At 63.1% G+C, this 21,113-nt stretch overlaps 2 protein-coding genes across 12 annotated transcripts in view; one reads left to right on the top strand and one right to left on the bottom strand.

The window, feature by feature from the left end:
* Positions 1–122: 122 nt before the first annotated feature.
* Positions 123–8,531, top strand: XNDC1N (XRCC1 N-terminal domain containing 1, N-terminal like). Of its 3 annotated transcripts, XR_011138801.1 has the most exons (11): positions 123–397; positions 1,849–1,977; positions 2,342–2,480; positions 2,715–2,870; positions 3,325–3,488; positions 3,967–4,043; positions 4,680–4,894; positions 5,597–5,681; positions 5,941–6,080; positions 7,034–7,609; positions 8,215–8,531. XR_011138801.1 is itself a non-coding variant. In XM_068930891.1 (10 exons), exons 2-10 carry the CDS (start codon positions 1,933–1,935, stop codon positions 7,267–7,269), a joined length of 1,257 nt encoding a protein of 418 aa, XP_068786992.1. In that variant the 5' UTR covers positions 123–397; positions 1,849–1,932; the 3' UTR covers positions 7,270–8,178. The 3 variants fall into 3 exon arrangements, 2 of the variants coding, with proteins under 2 accessions (XP_068786992.1, XP_068786993.1); XM_068930891.1 differs by lacking the exon at positions 8,215–8,531 and having other exon boundaries at positions 7,034–8,178; XM_068930892.1 differs by lacking the exon at positions 8,215–8,531 and having other exon boundaries at positions 366–397; positions 1,795–1,977; positions 7,034–8,178.
* A 1,617-nt stretch (positions 8,532–10,148) lies between these two features.
* The window catches only part of NUMA1 (nuclear mitotic apparatus protein 1), a 29,501-nt gene continuing 18,536 nt past the window's right edge, over positions 10,149–21,113 (bottom strand). For all 9 annotated transcript variants that reach the window (XM_068930864.1, XM_068930871.1, XM_068930865.1 and 6 more), the window contains exons 14-26: positions 16,962–20,567; positions 16,147–16,188; positions 14,695–14,763; positions 14,303–14,413; positions 13,983–14,201; positions 13,587–13,744; positions 13,222–13,468; positions 12,359–12,638; positions 12,120–12,256; positions 11,690–11,905; positions 11,269–11,379; positions 11,016–11,183; positions 10,149–10,864 (exon numbers count right to left, since the gene is read on the bottom strand). In XM_068930864.1, coding sequence (XP_068786965.1) covers positions 10,829–10,864; positions 11,016–11,183; positions 11,269–11,379; positions 11,690–11,905; positions 12,120–12,256; positions 12,359–12,638; positions 13,222–13,468; positions 13,587–13,744; positions 13,983–14,201; positions 14,303–14,413; positions 14,695–14,763; positions 16,147–16,188; positions 16,962–20,567 — 5,400 coding nt within the window. In that variant the 3' untranslated portion in view covers positions 10,149–10,828. The remainder of the gene's footprint in view (positions 10,865–11,015; positions 11,184–11,268; positions 11,380–11,689; positions 11,906–12,119; positions 12,257–12,358; positions 12,639–13,221; positions 13,469–13,586; positions 13,745–13,982; positions 14,202–14,302; positions 14,414–14,694; positions 14,764–16,146; positions 16,189–16,961; positions 20,568–21,113) is intronic.

Raw genomic sequence — 21,113 nt, 5'->3', positions numbered from 1 at the left:
GCCAACTACTTCCGCCAGCGTCCGCCAATCACTGGCCACGCCACCACACCGGCCGCCAATCACCGAGCGCGACTCTGCCACTGCCGCCAATCAAGAGGGAGGGGGGCGGGAGCACGGGCAGAGGGGTGGGTCGGGGCAGCTGTCACAGTTAGGGCTCATCTGCCATTGCCACATCCGGCGGGGGACGCAGAGCCGCCGGCGGGGGGCGCCAGGGGCAGCCGGGCCGCCTCGAACCCTCGCGGCGGACCGGTGCCCTCCTTACGCTTCGCCCGGGGCGCGCAGCTGGCGGACGCTCCCTTAGCGGCGGCGGGCGTTCCGTGGGGACTACACGGCCCATGGTGGCCCGCGGGCGGAACCGGCCGTGACGGCGTTTCGGCGGGAGATGCGGCCGGCGGCTGTGAGGGCCGGGCCGGGGCACCGGGGGGCTGGGGGGCCGGGCCGGGGCACCGGGGCCGGGGGGTGGGACGGGGGCACCGGGGGGCGGCGGGGGGGGCAGGACAGGGGGCACCAGGGAGCACTGGGGGGCTGTGGGGCAGGACAGGGGTCACCGGGGGGCTGTGGGGCAGGGTAGGGAGCACTGGGGGGCTGTGGAGGCTGTGGGGCAGGACAGGGATCGCTGGGGGGCTGTGGGGCAGGGTAGGGAGCACTGGGGGGCTGTGGAGGCTGTGGGGCAGGACAGGGGTCACTGGGGGGCTGTGGGGCAGGACAGGGGTCACTGGGGGGCTGTGGAGGCTGTGGGGCAGGACAGGGAGCGCTGGGGGGCTGTGGAGGCTGTGGGGCAGGGTAGGGAGCGCTGGGGGGCTGTGGAGGCTGTGGGGCAGGACAGGGGCACCGGGGGGCTGTGGGGCAGGACAGGGTCACTGGGGGACTGTGGGGCAGGGTAGGGAGCACTGGGGGGCTGTGGAGGACGTGGAGCAGGACAGGGGTCACTGGGGGGCTGTGGGGCAGGACAGGGAGCACTGGGGGGCTGTGGGGCAGGGTAGGGAGCACTGGGGGGCTGTGGAGGACGTGGAGCAGGACAGGGGTCACTGGGGGGCTGTGGGGCAGGACAGGGGCACTGGGGGGCTGTGGAGGCTGTGGGGCAGGACAGGGGCACTGGGGGACTGTGGGGCAGGACAGGGGTCACTGGGGGGCTGTGGAGGCTGTGGGGCAGGACAGGGGTCACTGGGGGGCTGTGGGGCAGGACAGGGAGTACCAGAGAGCTGTGGGGCAGGACAGGGAGCACCGGAGAGCTGGGGGGCAGGAGAGGGGCACCAGGGAGCTGTGGGGCAGGACAGGGGTCACTGGGGGACTGTGGGGCAGGGTAGGGAGCACTGGGGGGCTGTGGAGGCTGTGGGGCAGGACAGGGGTCACTGGGGGACTGTGGGGCAGGGTAGGGAGCACTGGGGGGCTGTGGAGGCTGTGGGGCAGGACAGGGAGCACCGGAGAGCTGTGGGGCAGGACAGGGAGCACCGGAGAGCTGGGGGGCAAGAGAGGGGCACCAGGGAGCTGTGGGCAGGACAGGGGTCACTGGGGAGCTGTGGGGCAGGACAGGGGCCCCGGGGGGTGGAATAGGGCCAAGGACTGGGGAGAGGACAGAGGGGCCCTGGGGTGGCTGAGTGGGCCTGTGGCGGGGTTATGGCACAGATCTGTGGGTCTCTGGGGTGGCGAATCGTGCCCGTGGGGGTTGTGGGAGGGCTGGGGTGCACTGGGGGGGGTTGGTGGGAGGGCTCCTGGCTGGGCTCCAGCAGGGAAAGGAGCGGGGGGAGCGGAGCCTCGCCTGGGCGCCCCCAGGCCGTCAGCTCGCCCGCGCAGGCCCTGGGGACGCGTCGTCTCCTCGCGGACCTGCGCCCCGTCTTTCCCCGCCAGCTGCGCAGAGCGAGCTGAGAGGGCTGCGCCGCGGACCCGAAGGGAGCCCCACCGCAACAGGGAGTTATTTCCAAAGGCTTCCAGATGGCTCCAGTGACAATTACCTACGTCGTGTCCTTCTCCTCACAGGTCACTCGCACGCTTCTTCATTTTCTTAGCATCCCTTCAAATGGCGCTGGGTGGGCAGGACTGTAAATCCCAGGTTTCCCATTCAAGCTGCTAAGATGTCTGGAGAGGGACGGTCGTCTCTGTGCTGGGCGTAGAGTGACGCAGCTGCATGGCGCTGCTTGTTAGGTACCGGGTGAAGGGGTGACCTGCGGAAGGGCTCGTTACACGTGATTCTTCCACTCCAAAAGAGGAGCACTGTTTTTGTGTGTTGCCCAAGAGCCTTACGTTTCTCCCCAAGACAGTGAACTATAGAGAGGTGCAAGGGGAAAGGTGGCCAAAGAAGGAGCTGAGAAAGGATATGGTGTCTCCTGCTCTTGTGGTGCAGGACCCCAGGTACCCGGTGGAGAACTTGCTGCGGGATGACGGCCTTCGCCCCTGGCTCAGCTGCCCTCAGGACCAGAGCAGGCAGCTGAAAGCGGAGCTGCAGCTGGAGAGAGCCAGTCCCATCGGCTACATAGACGTGGGTACGCGAGTGGGGAGACGGCCGCCTGGTCCTTGGGAGGCGAGGAGTCAGGCGTGGGGCAGGGGACAGCTTGCCCTCAGGCTTGCTTGTCTTATGGGTAGAGATTGCTGTGAGGAGTGGAGGGGATGTGAGCAGTCACCGTAGCGGTCACCGCCCTCCCTGCTGGCTCAGGCAGGACTGCGCCCTGGCAGGGGTCAGGAGCCCTGAACTTCACCTCTGTCCCACCTTAACGTAGGGAACTGCGGCTGCGCCTTTCTCCAGATCGACGTGGGGCGTTCCTCCTGGCCGCTCAACCAGCCTTACGTCACCCTGCTGCCCAGCGTCACGCTGATGACGCCAGCTGACTCAAAGCTGGACAGGAACCGCTGCGGCGTCCGGATGTTTAAAGAAGGTAAAGATCATCCGGCCTGAGCAAACAGGCGGGGTGGTGGGGCCCAGGGCAGAGCAGAGGCTGTGGGGCTGGCTGTGGGATTGCAGAAGGGGATGGGGAGACCAGAGGAGAGCAGGCGGCTTTGGTGGCAGCATGCAGCAGGTTACTGGCATTAGAACCAGCTTCCTGCCAGGGATTTGGGCTGCCCTATTAACTGTGCAGCCTCAGGAGGGTTTTGTCAGGTCTGCTCCCCTCCCCCAGCTCCTCCCGTGTCTGTAGTCCCATGCTTGTCACCGTGTCCTGGTCCTGGAGGCAGGATGGTGGCTTCGAGCGATGCGTGGAGGTGGGAACGGGGCTCTGGAAAGCGGTGCCAAGAAGGAGAGCTCCAGACTGCCTGGCCCTGGCAGGCCTGATCCTGCCTGGTCCCCAGGCAGTTGCAGTCATTGACCCCAGCTCTGCCCCGTTGCCTCTGCAGCAGATTTCCTGGCGCCGGCGGCGGGCCAGAAGTGGGACCGCCTGCGGCTCATCTGCAGCCAGCCCTTCAGCAAGCACAGCCAGTTCGGGCTCTCCTTCGTCCGGGTGCGCACCCCGCTGGACGCCGACCACAGCCAGCCACCCCCACCTTCGCAGCAAGGGCTGGTGGGTGCCTCTTGGGGCTTCTTGTGCTCTTTTCCACAGTGAGGTAGCAGTAATGGTGTCTTTTCTTTCGGTGCTGCTGTTCTTGCCCTGTGGATCATGGGACCAGGCAGTCCAGCTCTGTAGAGGACTGGGAGTAAGTGTGGTCTTGAGCCCAAAGTGACGGCGTAGAGTGGCCTGCGTGCATTAGGCTCCCCTGTGCTGGCCATTTCTGATAGTGTGGTTTTGACAAGGACCTTGTCACACTGGAGTCCTGCCATCTTTGTGCAAGTGCCCAGCACCACAGGGCCCGGTTCTGTGGGATATCATTTCCTTCAGTCTCTTGTTGCTGAGCAGTTTTGAGATCAGAAGTGATGAGTGTGCAGGAGGGGACAGCCCTGTCCTGCCTGAGAGTGACAGCCTGGCTGGAGCTGGGGTGGTCTCTGCATGTGGGGTGTGGGGCAAGGAGTGCAGATCTCCTAGGAAAAATCATCTCCTGCAGGAGGATCCTGAGTCTGCAGCCTCCCCCTGGCACTCCAACCCTGCCTTTTGCCGGACTTTCTTTCCAGAACCACAGGTGTAAGTAGCCTGCTCTGCGGTTGCTTTGCAGGGGCGAGGGGAGAGGTGACTTGGCCTTGGCTGGATGGCACATGAGCTGGGCTGTCCCTCTGTCCAGGACAGGCTATGTTCGCACCAGGGCCCAGGGGGCAGTCGATGCCCAGATGTTGCTTGTTTGGCTTCTCCAACTAGTCTCTATCCTCGCCCCTTCTCCCCAAGTGCGTGCGCTGTGCCCTTCTGCCCCTGCCCGCTCACACAGTTTGGTCCCTCGCGATCGTTTATCCCAGCTGGCCGGGCCGTAGGAGCGGTCGCTTTGTGAGTGCAGGGCCTGCTCTGCCAGCTGAGGCTTGCTGGGAAGCTCCCTATGAAGCCAAAGGCCTGACACTCCTGCAGCGACCTGGGGAAGAACTGGCCTAGGGCACCTCTGAGCTGTGGTTCCCCTCTCGCGTGGCTTTGACCATCCTCTCCCCGTGTAGCCAGGCCTGAAGTCACCCAGAGATGCTGTCTAGTCTGTTCTCTGAGCCCCAGGCTACCTGAAGTCCTCATTCCTGCCAGCTGGATTTCTCTTTGCCTCCAGCTCCTGGCAAACCCTCGTGAGCATCCTCTTGGCCAGGATGGTGCTGGGATGGTGGGTGCTGACGGAGTGTCTGTATCCAGGGGCACTAGGGAAGAGGAGCAGCTGAAGAGCCGCCTGCAGCAGCTGGAGCCAGGCGCTGAGTCCCATGCGTGGAGCCTAGCCCGCCTCAGCCGGCCGGCCAGGATGGTGCTGTCAGCAGCTCAAAGCCAGGCTCTGAAGCCCAGAGCCAGCAGAGGCTCCTTGGGGAGCAACCAGGAGCTGCCAGCAGAAGACCCCGGAGGCCCTGCAGCATCAGGTGAGTGAGAACTGCTGGGGACTCTTGAGACTGTGAGGAGAATATTGCAGCCCAAAGAACCTCTCCACAGTTGGTATATGCCCCCTGAAACTGTGCCAAGGAGTCACCTCCCTGCTGGCATGAGAGAAGTCAACTTGATGGTAGGTCCCACAGCTCAGCAAGGAGCCTCCTGTGATCTCGTAACTATTTTTCCTGCCAAGGCCACCTCCAGGGTGGCTGGAGGCTGCCACGTCCCATGTGTCAGAGCCCACGCTGTGGGGCTCTCACTGTAAGGGCTGTTGGCTTGGACCTGTCTCTCCTGACCACTTCACCCCCTGGGGAGGTTAAAGCCATTGCATTCTTTGCCCCCCTGCCCCCCACCCCCCAGTTTTGTAGGAGCTGTTTTCAGCTGTCATTTCTCTACCGTTTTCCACTTAACCATCCTGTTATTGGGGACCAACAACTTAATTCTTACTAGCTCGGGGTGCCAATGCAGCCTGGCATAACGGAGAGGGCACTACAGGACTAGGGTTTTGAGAAGCCGTGTCAGGTTAGTGAAGAAGTTCCCAGTGCGTCGTTACTTCGTGTCACATTGGCGTTTCCCCACCAGTGGACAGAGGTCTGTGAATGCAGCTTGTTTAATTCTTACATGACCCCTTCCACCAGGAGATCTCGCAGTGCCGTATGGGAAGGAAGGATTATTGTTTGTCCTTTGTCCTCCAGGGTCTGCGCAGGCTGTGCCTGCAGCCCCGAAGAGAGCCCGCAGGATACCAGAGAAGAGGCAGAGAGCTCGGAGCCCAGCGGGCAGGTAACCTCTCAGGTCACTGCGTTTCTCCTGCCCCCATCCCTGTGATTTCCCTCTTTCCAGTCTTTCAAAGGCAGCTCCTTCCCTGAGCCTGAGGGTAAACCATACAGCCAGTGCATGGCTTTTCTCTGCCTTTTGGTGTCCTACCTCATCTCTTGGCTCCCTCTCCTGGTCTCTGTGTGTGGCTGGCTGCCTTGGATGGGCAGGACACAGCAGAGCGTGCGTGTGCAGTTACAATGCCTCTTGCAACACTTCTGCGCAGGTCTCCGCCAGTTCCCTCGAGGCAGTCCAGGTCAGGAGGAAGAGCCAGAGCCCGGAGCCGCAAAGGAAAAGTGGCCAGGACTGGTGACAGCAGAGAGGAGAGCGGTCAAGGGGAGATGGGCATGTGCCCCATCTGCTCAGGTGAGTGCTTTGCCGCATGTGTCCTCTGGCCTGAATGAGCCTCTCTGAAAATACAGAGAGTCTCCACCCAGCTGACCTGAGCATGGAGCAGTTCCCACTTCTAGGGCAGAGCACAGTGCATCCGTCCGTCCGTCCGCCCGTCGGCTGAATCAGCGTAGCTCAGCTGCGCTCTCTGTCTGGGCTGTGGGTTGAAGTGGTGATGGGGGCGGAGGGGGGTCAGCCTGGGGCTCTGTCCCTGGGAATGGGGTGCAACCGGGTCAGGGACCCCTGAGGACCAGACTGCCTGCAGATGCCAAGGAGGCAGCGACACGGTGCTCAGATGTCTGCCCTCGTCCCCGGGGAGCGAGGCTCCTGCCTCCGGCTGGGAGCAGACACTCTGCTGTAGGGCAGAGCTGAGCTCCACGCCAATTGGGTATGGAGCGCTGCCTCGGCATCTCAAGGTAGGCTGAAAACGGAGGCAGTTGTATTTAAAAAGCTGTGGCAGCTCAGGGGGCTGGTTCCCTGGGGGGTGAGGAGACACCTCCTGTCACCAGCTCTACCATCCCTGCTGGCGCGCAGCAGCCAGGGCCTTGAACCCCAGCTTTGTGGGGGAGAAGCAATGACAGCTCTGCGGTTGGGGCACTTCAGCCCTCGCTTCTGTCTTCTCTCTCAGGCCAGGTGCCTCCAGCACCAACTTTGTAATCGGCAGAGGAGAGCTCATGGGGAGGCTCCTGGTGCCAGGCTGCAACGTGAGCTTTCCAGCAGGGCTCGTTAGCCTGCGCTTCTGATGCAGCCTGTCCCCAGCTGGGCGAACTGCCCCCTCCTGCTCCAAGGCCCGGTGGCTCAGGCTGCGTCTCCCTGCCGTGGGAGGGCCTGTATCCTGGACCTAACCCTGCTCTGACCGCAGAGCCGTTCTCTGTATCGCCAGAGATCCAGGTGGCTTGGGAAACCCACGTTACCTCCCCTTACCACAGGTTGTTTCAGCATGGATCTCCTTCCTGCGCATGCCTCCAGCTGTGGGGAGGAAGACTTTGTCCCAGAAGCAGACTGGTCCTCCTCCCCGTGGGTGGATTTGTCCCCTGATGCCTGGGTGTCGTGCCCGATCTGCGAGCTCCGGTTCAGCACGGCGGAGGTGGAGAGACACGCCAGCACCTGCGGGGAGCAGGCAGGAACCCTGGGCACCTCGTCCTCTCCCTTCTGGGTGGAGTAGGGCCGTGAGGCCAGAGGAGAGTCCCAGACTCAGTGTCCCCCAGACATTTGACTTGCAGCTGGGATGTGGCGGAGGCCCGTCTGAAACAGGGCCACGACTGATCCTGCGGCGGTCTTGGTACACAAGCAAGGACAAGGGCAGTTCCAGTAACCGGGGATTCCTTCAAACAGCGAACCTCCTCCTCCTCCTCCTCATGTTCCAGCCACCGAGGCTGGTGAGGCCAAGGGGATGTGGAGGAGAGGAGGGCCAGGGTTTCCTGACCTGCTGGACTCAAGAGGCTGAAGTCTGCAAGAACGATATGTTTCTGCTGCTGCTAAGACTGGAGTGCTGGAAATTCCAGGTGCTGGGAATTGCCTGGCCCTTGTCGCTTTGGGCATTGCAAAACAGGCGCAGAGCAGTGCGCTGCTGCCAGCACCACCTGGGTGTGCCGCCCGTTTTGTATGTGGCAGCTCCAGCCAGGAACAGAGCTGGCACGGCAAGGGGCAGGAGTTGGTGGGCAGGCTGAGGGCAGTGACAGAGGAGGCAGAGACCCCCTGCAGCTTTAAAGCAAGCTGGCAAGTGGATGGAGAAATCACCGTCAGCCCCCCGGGGCTTGGGAGAGCTGGGGGGCCATCCCAGGACTCAGGGAGAGCTGGGGGCTTGTCCTGGGCTCAGGGACCCTGCTGTTGTGCAAAGGATGTTGAGGGAGGTTCGGGTGTATTAAGTTGTGTTGGCAGCTGAGGGCTGACATGGCTGTAAGGGCAAAAGCTGCTGCTGGGGAAGAATAAAACAAAGGAGAGAAAGAGGAAAGGGAGAAGGAAACCTGTCCTGTGGCTGCCTGGGAGGTGCAGTGATAGTGTCCCTATATGACCGTCCTGCCCTGGGGGTCCCAGCGCAGCGAATGGTGCAAAGATGCAAGATGATTTTTGCAACACTTTTCCCTTATTACTCTGTACTTTTCCTCAGGCCCCACTCGCAGTCCCTGCCTGTTGCTGCTTGCAAGGCTGCACCAGGGCTTGGTGGGGGGAGCTGCCGAATGGATGCGAGGCTGCTGCAGCTCCAACCCCAGCTCCAGCGAGGCTGCACGTCCCTTCCTGATGGCGGCGCGGGCCCGCTGCCTGCATACCTGGCCAGCCACGCAGGTCAATGCAGAGAGAAAGCACGCCAGGCAAGCAAGCACAAACGGCACCAGTGGCCTCATCCTGTTCCCCTCCACCTGATCAGGCTGAAAAGCTGTTAGTGGAAAAATATATCTGCATATATGCCTGGTCTCTCCAGGATCCAGCCCAGACTTAGACCTGCTCTGCTGCCTCGCTCCCAGGGCTCTTATCCTGCTCGTGGGCTGATCTGACTTGACGTTTGGTAGTGATTGCACGTGACTGTGCATGTCCACACTGTGTGCGCACACTCCAGTCTCTCCAGTGCTCACCGGCCCCGTGACCAGTGGTCCCACTCCAGTTGGTGGCACTCAGAGTTTTGCGTATGCGTGCACGCCGATCCCAGAGCCCTGTTGCCTGGGAAAGTAGGTAGCAATGGAGTTAGTTTAATGAGAAGACAGGCCTGATTGATTGCGCTCATGAGCTGCAGGGCAGGGCCAGGCGAGTGCACCAACCAGCACCCTGGTCACATGTGGCTGGTCCCTTTTAAACTCCCCCTCTCCCTCTGTTTCCCACAGTTGCTTCACCTCAATCCACCTTGATCCCTTTAGTTCTCCTATGCATCCCATAATGAGTCGTGCACAATCCGAAGTGGCTCTTCCTGGCATCTGATAACAAGTCGCCTCTGTTCCTTCATGTTTATGGACATGCACCTTTAATCACCTTTAAGCTGAAGCATGCAATGAGGTGCAAGTCCTGCATGTCACCACCTGCTTGGACTCTGTGCCCAGGTTTACTGGGTGAGCGTCTGGGTATAGGGTAGGTGCGCACTCAGGAGCGTGCTCACCCTCGGGTGAGGGGGGGACAGCCCAGGGCGAAGGCCAGGAGCAGCGACTCCAGGCCCTCCCTTGCCCCCCCCCATCGCCCTGCCTGCTCCAGGCCAAATTCTTCCGCTTGCACGTGAGGTTGTGCCCGTGCTCCAGGACCACCCGTGGGGGCTCGGGCCTGGGGATGCGGCTTTCCCAGCTTGTGTTCACGCTGGTGGGCCTGCCCTGCTGGCTGCGTGGCCCTGCAGCTGTGAGCCCCAATACAGAGCAGCTTTAGCGTTGCCTGCTCTCAGCCACAGCCTGGGTGAAGGACGTGTCAGGCAGCCCAGCCTGTCTCAGCAGCCTCGGCGCAACAAGCTGCCAGCCTAATGCGCCCAGGCTGACCTGAGCGCTCCTCTCCCCACCCAATGGGTCGCCAGCACGAGCCCAGGACCAGGCGAGCGTGCACCTCCCTACGTCCTGGGGTATCCCAGGGTCTGGGCACAGGCCAGTCCCCCCCCCCCCCAAACAAAGCGCTGCCCAGAGCCATCCCAGCAGACCAAGGAGGGCAAAGGAGCAGTTCGTGAGTCCAGTTTCAGACGCTGCCAACAGAACATGGCTGTTTCCCCGTGTTTGACCTGTTAGCATCGCCCACGCTGCGCCTGCGGGCAGCCACCAGCGCTGGGAACCGCAGCGCCCTGCACCCAGCCGAGCCCGCCCTGGTGTGCAGCGCCCCAGCAGCTCCTGCCATCCCACCCCGCTCCCGAAACACACGGCTGGGGGAGAGGGAGCAGGCGATGCTCCCCGGCCCTGGTCACTCCGCAGACGCGTGACCCAGGCCCAGCACCCCCATCTTCACCCCCCTCCCAGCCCTGCTCCCTGCTGCGGGTGCCCCTCGCCGCCCCAGAGGAGGAGGAGGGGGACGGGGAGCCCAGGGGCTCCTTGCCCAGAAAGGACACAGGGTCGCCCACGGGAGGAGCTGCACAGGACTCAGACAGCAGGAGAAAAATACAATTTATTTACACGTAGAAACAACTTTAAAAACGCCAGCAGCGCCCCTGCTCCAGAAGGGCAGCAGCAGGCAGGTGGGAGCCAGGTCCCCTCCTGAAGTTGCGATGGCCTCGGGCCGGGACCCCGACTGCAGCCCAGAGGTGAGCGCCGCTGCCCCCCACCCTCCAGCGCCCCAACTGCAGCCCTGGGGCAAGCGCCGCTGCCCCCTAAGCTGGCAACTTAGCCCCCTACCCACGCTGGGGCTGCTCCCCCTGCCGTGCCAGGGCTGCAGCAGGGCAAGAGCAGCGCCGAAGGGCAGAGGGGACCCCGGGGCAGCCCCCGGCGGGTGCAGGAGGGGGGAGGCCCCGTGCAGCAGCCCCAGCGCGGCAGGGAGGGGGCCGCGGTGCAGACGTACTCAGGAGGGACGAGTGCAGCCCTGGGGCAGGAGGAGCAGCCCCAGCTGCTTGGTGGCATCAGCGTGAGGGGGGCCAGGGCCACAGGGGATGGCGACGGAGGCCAGGCAGCCCCCCTCCCGCCTCCCCAGCCCCCAGCAGTGCTGGCCCTGGGGCCAGGCAGCAGCGCTGGGGCAGGGGGAGGCGAGGGGGCAGGGGTGCCGGGAGCACAGGGACGGGGAGCCACACTCTGCCCCCAGCATGGTGCAGCCCGGGGGGTCGGACCTGGGAAACCTCAGAATTTCGTGTCCTTAAGGGAGCGACGCGTGACCTGGAAGAGACAGAGCAGAGGGTTAGCGATGGCACCAGAGGCAGCTGCGCCCGCAGCACGGGGCAGGCGGGCAGCAGCGACCCTGCCGCACCACGGCCGGGCACAGGGATGGAGGGGCAGCGGCGCTGCCCCCCGGCCTCCTGCTGCCCACCTTGCCCTTGGGGGACTTGGCCGTGGCGATGCGGGGCGAGCGGCGCGTGCTGCCGCGGGGCGAGTTCTTGGGAGTGGTTTTCCTGTTGGTCGCCCGGCGCAGGAGGCTGTTGCCCAGCTTCTTCGGTGTGTTGAGGATGCTGAAGGCCATCGACTGGCGCCTCTCGGCCTGCGGAGGAAGGCGCAGGACCATGAGGAGCTGCACGGGGGGCCCAGCGGCCCTCGGGGAGGGCTGCGCCGCCGGCACCGCTCACCTGCTTGCTGACGGCCTGCTGCTCGCTCCTCCGGCTGACCTGGGAGCTGCGCCGCTCGCCGCGCTCCCGGGGGGTCTGGGGCCGCGGGAAACAGCTGACGGACTTCTTGGACTGCAAGAGAGAGGGGGCAAGCTGGGACCACGCTTTGCAGAAGCAATCCACGCACCCAGCCCCGGTACGAGCTGGCAGCCAGGAGGGGACGCGACCAGCTCTGCCTTCGGGGAAGGACCGAGCTGGAGGGGCTGCCCTGCCGGAGGGGCCCAGGGAGGAGCCGGTCCCGGGTCCCCAGCAGCAGCCCATTCCCCCACCGGCCTTTTGCAGCAGCTCTGGCCAAGGTTTGCAGCAGAGCCTCTTCCCCCAGCACGGTGCCTGGCCAGGGTGGTCATAGCGGGCCGGACGGGCAACGCTCAGCTCAGCTCACCTCAGGGGTGTCGGGGCCTTGGTGGGACTCATCCGAGAGGCGCTTCCGTTGCTGCCGGGTGGTGATGCCGCCGGCCCACACCGCGCTCAGGGTGCTGCGCCGGGCTGCCGCGCTCTCGGCGATCTGCGAGGGCTGCATGCTGGCGCGCCGCAGCGTCTCCTTGGGGTCGCCCGTCTTCATCTCCTCGTCCGTGATGGTGCCCAGGGAGTTGGAGGGCTGAGGAAGCGACGCGGAGGCATTGCCGACGGGCAGCCTGCGGGGTGGTACGACACGCCACGGCCTGCCCGGCCAGGCGCACGCCTTCCCCTTCACCCAGACCCCGAGGAAACGAAAAAGCTAAAACTGGCTAAAAGGCAGCTTCCAGGCACGGAGGGTGGCTGGGAAGGGGCAGCCTGCGCTCGCTGCTCCGCTCGCCTTCCCCCGCTCTTACCCTGCTCTCCAGCGGGTAGCAGGTCTTCAGATGGGGCGGACACACTCGGTTGCGTTGTTGCAGCTCTGCAATGCGGTTCCAGTCGTCCAGCTGCTCCGGCTCGTCCTGGCACGTGCCCAGGTAGATGCTGCTCCGGCCTGAAACCGAAGGAGGCAGGGCTGAGGGGCGCCGAGGCGAGGAGCGGCCTCCCGCACCGGGAGCCGGGCCGGCAGCCCGGGAGCCCGCTGCGCCCGGCTCACCCAGGCTGGAGCTGCTGCCGGCCAGGGAGCGCCTCAGAGAGCTGCGGGTGGTCGGCCGGTAGCCGGGGAGGCTCATCAGCGCCGAGTTGCCTGGGGTCTCTTGCAGGGAGGAGGTTTCCAGCTTGACGAGGGATTCCTGAGAGGGGAAGCTGGCGAGGGAGCGGGTGGAGGTGGCCGAGCGCAGCCTGCCCTTTCCAGGGGCAGCTTTCGGGGGCTGAGCTGGTGGGATGCTGCAGAAGGACGTGTTGGCGCTGTCCGGTTCCTCTACCTTGGCCTGTTTCTGAGGCGGAGGGGAAAAAAAAACGAGGTCCAAATCTATAGCCAATAGAGAGACACCCTCAGCAGAGGCCACAGCCGGGGCTGGCGCGGATGTGGCCCGCTGCGCCCCAAGGCTGCCCGGCTGCCGTGTCTGCTGGGTGAGAGACAAAGAGGAGGGCAGGGAGCAGATAAATTGCAGCTCCTCCTAGGCCACCCCGTGCCACGCTTGTCCTCCCCTGCTGCCAACTCAGCCCTCCCACCACGAGCATCGCGCCTGGAGGACAGAGGCTCCAGGGCTCCTTGGGACGTGGCTTGGTGCAAAGAGGTCAGGAGCAGCTCTGGGGCGCGAGCTCAACCCTCCGCACGCTGCCCCAGAGCAGCTCGGGGCTGGCCCTCCTGCAGCCCATTCGGGTGATGGCTGCAGCCCAAGCCAGCGTGGGAGCAATGGGTCAAGGGAGCACCTCTGCCTCTCCCTCGTTCCTTGGGGGGCCCTAGGGAACCCCCCAGGCTGCAGGGCGCAGCGAGTCCCACGCTCCCATCCTCAGCACGGAGAACCCTTCACCCCAGAGATCCCTCCCTGCCCCGAGCACCCAGGCCCGGCTCACTTTAGTCATGGTGATGTTGATTATCTGCGTGGTACGGCGCCGCGCCGAGCGGGTCTTGCAGCCGGAGTCCAGCGACAGATCGCCCAGGGAGCTGGCGCTGCTCTCCAGCTTCGCCTGCGCGCGGCTTGGGATGGGGGTGAAGTAGAGGCTCTCCAGGGACTCCACCTTGCGAGGCAGCTGCCGGGACACCGGCGACTCCACGCCGCCTGGCGCGGCCGAGGCTTCCGACTGCGAGCGGCTGGGCTTCCTGCAGAGACACGGTGATGGATTTACCAGGGTAGCAGGGGACAGAAAGGACCGAGGACGCTGCTGGTTTTGCAGTGCCGGCAGCAGAGCCAGCTCCGCTGAGCCACGGCGTGCGGTACCTGGTGGAGTTGAGAGGCTGCGCTTCATCGATGCTCAGCTCCAGGCTGTCGGTGCTGAGGTCGGCTGGGTTCTGCCGGAAGGTCTCCCGGCTCTTCAGCGTATCCGTCGCCACCTGGAACTTGCCGAGCTCCCGTAGCTGGCGATCGGCGAACTCCACCTGGCCAGGGAGAGGGACGCAATGAGGGACAGGCTGCCCCGCTGGCAGCGGAAAGGGGCCAGGGCCAGCCAGCCTGAACACCCAGGCGGAAACAGAGAATGCCCTGCTACTTGGCTCCCTTTGCTCTGGGTGCACAAAGCAGCAAGCCTTGCTCTCCTCGCTGAGCACGCAGACCCTCCAACAGAGATGGCTGCAAAGTCTGAGAGGAAGAAGCTAAAACCCGCCACGTGGCGCGTACCTGAGCCTCCAGGCTGCGGACCTGGCTGGTGAGGTTCCTGCAGCTCAGCTCCGACTCCTTGGCCTGCAGGACGCTCTGCTGCAGCTCCTTGGCCAACCTCTCCGACTCCACCTTGAGCTCTGTGTTCTCCTTCTGCAGCTGCTCCATGGCCTTCAGCTTCTCCACCAGGTCCTGGTTCTGCTGCTTCTTTGCGTCATAGTAAGTTTTTGCCTTCTCCATCTAGGAAGCAGGGGGGAGAGAGAGAAAACCCACAGCCCTTCAGGCTTTCCCGGCAGAGCACTACCCGGGGAAGGCCGGGGGGACGCGCCAGCCAGCGCTACCTGCGCTTTGTAGTGCTCGGCCGCCTGCTCCTTCTGGGTGAGCTGCTCCTGCAGCTCGGCCACCATCTGCTGCTGGCGCGTGGCCTCCGTCTGCAGCTCCCCTTCCAGCACCTGCATGGAAGGAAGTGAAGAGCCCAGCTCAAAGGTGCCCTCCGCCCTCCCAGGCTCAGCCGAGCCCTCAGCCCTCAAGGACCCCACTGCACCCACCCGGGAGGCCACGGCAGGATCCAAGCCAGCGGGTGCAGACAGTGCCAGCGTCAGAGCCCCTGAGGCTGCTCCGTGTCACCTGGACCAGGACAGCCGCAGCCTGGGCAGCCACCAGTGGACGGCCAGGGGCTCAGCTCCGCTCATTACCCACAGTTTTGGACACCCCCCGTCCCCGCTCCATTTACCTTAACTCTCTGCTGCTGGCTTCGCGTGGCCTTCTCATGCTGGGTCAGCTTTTTATTCAGCTCCTCCACCTGGAAGAGCAGGGGTGAGTTACAGCAGCTCGGGGCACCGTCTCGCACCCCGCTGCCGCCACGCGCGGGACAGGGCAGCCCCAGGGCCTCCGCCGGCCCCGGGCGGCAGTGCAGCCGTGCCGCGGGCTCTGGCTGCTCCCGCTCGGCCGGAGACAGGCTCCCAGCGCTGCCGAGCTGCCCGGCCCCTGGCTCCTCAAGCCTCCCCAGCCGGCACGCGCGGCCCCGGCAGAGCTGCTGCCACCCAGCACCGCACCCTGCGGCCCGGGTTAGCGGATCCGAGGCAGATAGCTTGCAATGGCCGTGGGTTAGTCCTTGCAGGGAAGAGGTTTGCTCTATGCAAGCACGAAGGCAGCTACACGCTAGAAGCAAAAACAAGACCCCCTTAGCCACGAGGATTAGAGGAGACAGTGCAAGGAGAATTACAGAGCGCCCGCACGGTCCTCCCTGCAGCCTCAGCTCAAGCAGTTGTCTCCACTGCCAACTGTTTGCTCTTGGAATAAAAACAGGAGGTCCAGCCCTCCAGACGGGTTTCTCCGCTCAGAGGGGGCGCGCTCCGGCTCGCCGTCCTCCCGGGCACGAGGCGCGCCAGCCCCCAGGAGATGCTCCTGCAGCTCGAGATTTGAGGATGGTGCCCCCGTGAAACCTTGAAAGGGGCCAAGGGCCGAGATAACCCGCGAGGCCCCCGGCAGGAGCCCTGCATGTGGGTAGGCAGCTCTCAAAATCCTTTTAAAGCATCACAGCCAGCACGCTCGGGACCTCGGCGTCCTGCAAGCAGCAGCCTGACGGCTCGGCGAGTCCGGCCGAGCTCGGACTGCACTTTCCACGAGCGCAGCGCTGCCTCCCGGCACCAGCCCTTTCCCGCGAGCTCGGGAGAGGAGCTGGCGCTCAGTGGCAGAGGGAAGCGAACGGGGGGACAGAAGAAGAGGGTGGTCCAGCTCCCCTGAAACCTGCTCTCCCTGGGGACGAGGTGACACAAGAGCATCGGTCCTGGGTGGAGCCAAGGGGCCGCTGGAGCCCCGGTGCTCTCGGCAGCAGCGGCTGCCGGCAGGGTTTGCCTTGCAGCGAGCCCGCGGGGAAGGGCAGGAGGAGAAGGCTTGCTGACCTGTGCAGAGAGGCCTCCTGCAGCACTGAGCAGGCACGTGGGAGGTGGCAGGTTTGAGTTAAGGATTTGTGGGCCCCGGTTTCAGCTCCCCACGGGGCGAACGGAAAAGCCCCGTGACTTGGAGCAAAGCTGCGCGTGCGGCACGTTCTCTGGGAACAGCCCACAGCAGGATCCCCACTGCAAACAGTTCACAGGAGGAGACGGCAGCGCCGGTGGGAAGCGGCAGCAGCTAGGGCCATGCACTGTCACCGTTTAAGCAGCCGGCACTTCGCATGCGTTACCTGCTTAGCTTGTTCTTTCTGAAATACCTCTAGCTGCTCCACCTGTATGGCGGGGTGAGCACAAAAGGCAGAAGTGAATACATTGCACGCGCGCCGAGAACGCAGGACCAGCCTTGCTGCGGCTGCACGGCAAGAGCACCCGTCTGCTCCCCGCCTGCGCTGGTCAGCAGGGACGCCTGTCCTAGGTCTGTCCCCCCAGCTCCCACCTCACGAGCCCACGCTAAGCGGACACATCTGCGTTCACACAGGGATGGAGGAGATCTGAGCCCCACCGACACGCAGATCTTCTCCGCACCTTTGTGAACCTGGGCGCTAGGATAATCCACAGGCTCAGGAGCAGCTGGGATCAAGCGGAAACAGATCCCTGACTCTAGAAAGCAGCGGCTTTAGGTGAGCAAGTTCATGGAGAACCGACTCAGCTGGGAGGCGCCAAGGGCTGTGGCCACAACTGAGCTGAGCTGAGGAGACAGCTTAACCCAAGAGCGGACATCGCTCTCCAGCCTGGAGGCAGCCTAGCGGGCAGCTGAGCCTGGCAGCTGGTCTGCCATCTCAGACAGCATTTCCCCGCTGGTCAGTAAGCGCCCAGAGCAAGGCTCTGGGGGAGCTCGTGTGCTTTCTCAACTATAGACAAACTGTATTCCTTCGAGCCAACAGCAGGCTCTGCAGCGCTCCGGCACGGACAGACCTGCCCAGAGCAGCCTCGCGGTCAAGAAAAGAGAGGACTGAAGGAGGGTAGAAGAAGCCCCTTCTCAGGGGCTCCCCGCTCCCCCTTGCCCGCATGAGGCAGCCGAGCAGGGAGACAGACGGGTCCCTACCTGAGCCACCAGCTTCTGCCTCTCCTCCTGGAACTTCTGCCTCTCCTCCAGCACCTTGACCTTGGTGCTCTCGTACTTATTGCTCATCACCTCCAGCTTCTTCGCAGCTTCGTCAGCCTCCTGCCTGCTGCCCGCCACGAGCTTCTCCGACTCCAGCCGGAGGCGCTCCAGCTCTCGAGCGTGCTTCTCCCGCACCTGGCTGAGCTCAGCGTCGAAGCGCTGCTGCCCGTGGCTGGAGGTCTCGCTGAGCCCTCGGTTCTCTTCGGACAGCCTGGCATTGGCCTGCTGGAGCCCAGCGAGTCGCTCCACGTAGTCAGCCTTCTCCTTCTGCAGCCTCTGGATCGCCCGGTCCTGCTCCAAGGACTTCTCTCTCAGGGCGGGCAGCTCTGCCGTTTCCAGCTTGGCTCTGGCCAGCTCTGCTTGCAGAGTGCCGACGGCTTTCACCCGCTGCTCCAGGTCGTCGCGGTGCTTGCTCTCCAGGGAGGCGCGCTCCGCCTGCAGCTGCTGGTACAGGTGCTTCAGCGGTATCAGCTCCCCGGCGAGGGCTTGGGCTTTGCTGAGCTCCTGCTGCAGAGAGGAGAGAAGCTGCTCCTTCTGGAAGTATTTGTCCTGGCAGACCTTCACCTCCTGACGGAGCTCTTCCTCGCGTTCGCTCTGGCAGTGGCGCTCCCTCTTCAGGGCCTCAATGGTCAGCCGCTGCTTCTCCATCTCCTCCTGGCAGCGCTGCACCTCCACCTTCATGAGCGAGCATCTCTCAGCCGCCCGCGAGGCTGCCGTGGCCATTTCTGTCTGGAGCATCCGCAGCCTCTCTTCCAGCTTCTTGCTCTTCTCTGACTCAGCGACAATCAGGCGCTTCAGCTCCTTGCTCTCCCCCTCCTTCTCTGTGACTTGCCGGTGAAGGATGGACACTTCATGCTCCAGGCTGCCAATCAGGCTGTTCTTCCTCTCCATCTCCTGGATGCATTGGGCCACTTGTTCTTTCCAGCTCTCCTCCGACCTGCCCTTTTCCTGAGCTGAAGAGCGGAGGGATGCCAGATCCTTCTCTGCAGCAGCGATGGCATTTTTACTCTGCATCAGCTCTTTACCCTTGTCCTGCAGCTCTTTTTTCAGGGTGTCTATGGCGCCATCTTGCAGAGCTTGTGCTGATCTTGAGGCCTCTAGCAGCTTCTGCAGCTCCAACGCCTTCTCCTTCTGCTGAGCCACTTCCCTCCTCAAGGCCTCCAGCTCTGCTTGCTCGTGCTCAGCAGCCTTGGCTCCAGCTGCTGCTTTCTCTAAGACAGCAATAGTGTCTTGCTGTTCCCTGCATTTCTGCTCTAGCTTCTCCACTTGTAAATTAAGCATCTGAGTCTCTTTTAGCTTCTCCTGGTAAAGGTCTTGGCTTGAGCTGGATTCCTGCTCTCTGTGACGGATCTTCTCCTCCAAGCTTTTGAGGGACATCTCCTTTGAGTAAACTGCCTTGATGCTGTCCATCTCCACATCTCGGGTCCTGGCAGCCTCCAGGAAGCCTTGCAGCTCATTATCCATCTTTGATGCCCGCTCTTTCACGGCCTCTACCGAAGCGAGTTCTCCTTTCAGCTTACTGACAGTCTTCTGCAGATCTCTCAGCTCCTCGCCCCGTGAGACGTTTTTCAGACGGAGCTCATCCAGCTCCCCCTCTTTCTCCTCGATGAGCTCCAGGGACCGAGCCAGCTCCTCCTGGTGCACAGACCGCTCAACCCTCTGCTCGTTGATGGAGTTCTGCAGCTGCACCTCCAGCTCTGCCTTGCGGGCTTTCTCCGCGGCGCAGTCCGCCTTGGCTTGCTCCACCTCCTTCTGCAGGCACTTCGCTTCCTCGTCCCGATGCGCAAGTTCCTGCTTGTGTTTCTGCAGCGTTTCTTCCAGCCTGGCACTCAGCAGAGTCACCTCACCAGAGAGTCTCTCCACTTCCAGCTCTCGCTCCCTCATGAGAGCGGTGGTGCGAGAGAGGTTGGCTTCCACACTCATCAGCCTCTCGCTCTCCTGCTCCCCAAGGCGTTTGACTGCAGCTTCGAGCTCCTTAGACTTGAGCTTCTCATCGGACAACTCCTTGGAGACTCCCTTGAGCATCTCGGTTGCTTTCCGCACATCTGCCTCCAGCTGAGCTCTGCACTTGGCCGCCGCTTGGTCAGAGGTTGCAATCTTCTCCTGCAGAGAAGAGACTTCTGCCCTTAGCTTTTGCTCTTTGCGTTCTGTCTCCTTTGCCTGTGCCTGGGCACTGGACAAGTCTGCCTGGAGCACGGCCAGCCTTTCCTGATGCTCGGTGGCCAGGCATTTCATCTGTGCCTCCAGCCCAGCCGCTTTCTCCTGCTCAGCCTGCAGCCGCTGGCAGGTCTGGGCGTGATCCCTGCTCAGGACCCTCACCTTCTCCTCCAGTTTCCCACGCTCTCCTTCCTCCCCTTTAGCAGCTTCTGCCAGCTGACTCTGCAGCACCTTGGTCTTCTCCCTGTACTCCTCTCCCAGTTGCTGCAGCTGCATCTCAAGGGTCTGTCTCTTTGCCTGCTCCTCAACTTTCTCCTGGAGAGCCTGGTCTCGGCGCTGCACAAGCTGCTGTTTCTCTGACTCTAGCTCTGCAATCCTGGCGAGATTCCCCTCGAGGCTCTCTGATGCCCTCCTCTTCTCGTCCTCCAGGATCCCCTCCGTGTTTCGCACAGACTCCTCCAGGAACAGCAGCCGCTCCTGCAGGCGGGAGTTCTCCTTGGCCAACTTCTCCTTATCTGCCAGCTTCTGCTGACTTTCTTTCAGCTTATTCTCAAGGTCTCGAAGCTGGGTTTTCAGTGTCTCAGCCGTTCCCACTTGGGCCGTGCTCTGCTGGCACTGGGCAGTGAGCTCAAGGATCCTGTTTTCCAACTCTTGAACCTTCTGGTGCAATTCAGCCTTCTCTTTCTGCATTTGCACAGATGTGGCTTGGCTGGCATCTCTGGCCTTCTCCAAGGTCTGTAGCTGGCTGCTCAGGGCTGCCAGCTCCGCTTCATTTGCCTGCTGGAAACGCTGTAGCTGTTGCAGAGCCGAGTCTCTTTCCTGGACAGCTTTCTCGTGCTCAGCTCTGAGGGCGGCCAGCTGCCTGGCCTCCCCCTCACACGTCGCCTCCATCTCCTGAGTGACCTGCACCAGCTTCTGCTCGCTGTGCTTCAGGGTGCTGCTGAGCTGGTCCACCTGGAGGCTCAGCCCCTTGATGGTCTCCTGGGACGCCTGCTCTTGGTTGTGGAGGTCCTCTGTCAGCCGGCCCTTCTGGGCCCGCTCCTCCTCCACCTGTTGCTGCAGCATCACCAGCTCTTGCTCCTTCTGGAGAAGGAAGCCGTTGAGCTTGCCGATCTCCGCTGTGAGGGTGTTCACCTGGGCCGTCAGGCGCGCCTCCTGCGCCCGCAAGTCCTGCTCCAGCTTCTCCTTGGCCAGGTGGATCTCAGAGACAGAGCTCTGGAGGCTGGTGATGAGGCTGCTGAGCTGGAGCTTCTCTTCCTCAAAGCGGCTCCGCTCGGACTGCAGGTTTGCCTCTCGCAGGCTCTTTTCTTCTTCTAGCTGCAGGATGGTGGCTTGGAGCTCAATCACTTTAGCAGTGAGGCTGGACACCTCCTGCTTTAGCTCTTCAAGCTGGCAGAGAGGCGAGGAAGAGGGAAAAACAAACAACCCCCACAAAGCGTTACTTAGGTTGTACCAAACACTGTCACGAGAGACCCACATGCTTTATCCCCGTGGGAGGTGCCAGGTGCCTTCCTCCCCTCCCTGAGCCTAGCCCATGCTCCCCAGCAAAGCCTGCCTTTACTTTAGGCTCGTGCCATTTCCAGTTGCTGGGATCAAACGTGTTTCTTCACTGCGCAGAGGCAGCTCCATTCCCTGCCTCTCCCCGCCACAGGGGGCCATGATAGCTACACGGGGAGCTATATTCCCAAATACCATGTAAAAGGGATTCTTGCAGATGGCTCAGCCCCACAAGACCCACCCCAAGGCCAAGCAACGGCAGATCAGGCTGGAGAGTGCCCAGCTCCATCTCCACACTGCCGGACCACGTCCTGCCTGGGCCCTACCAGAGCAGACATCTACTCCACCTTCGCAGAGCGGAGCCCGCAGGGCCGCCAGCCACGGCTACGCTAGGAGGTGGAAAGTGCACACGTGCACCCAACAGATGCAGATTCTCCC

The sequence above is a fragment of the Struthio camelus genome, chromosome 1 (assembly GCF_040807025.1).
Source record: "Struthio camelus isolate bStrCam1 chromosome 1, bStrCam1.hap1, whole genome shotgun sequence".
In the NCBI taxonomy this organism is placed as follows: Eukaryota; Metazoa; Chordata; class Aves; order Struthioniformes; family Struthionidae; genus Struthio; species Struthio camelus.
This window is presented reverse-complemented; position numbering and strand designations above follow the sequence as displayed.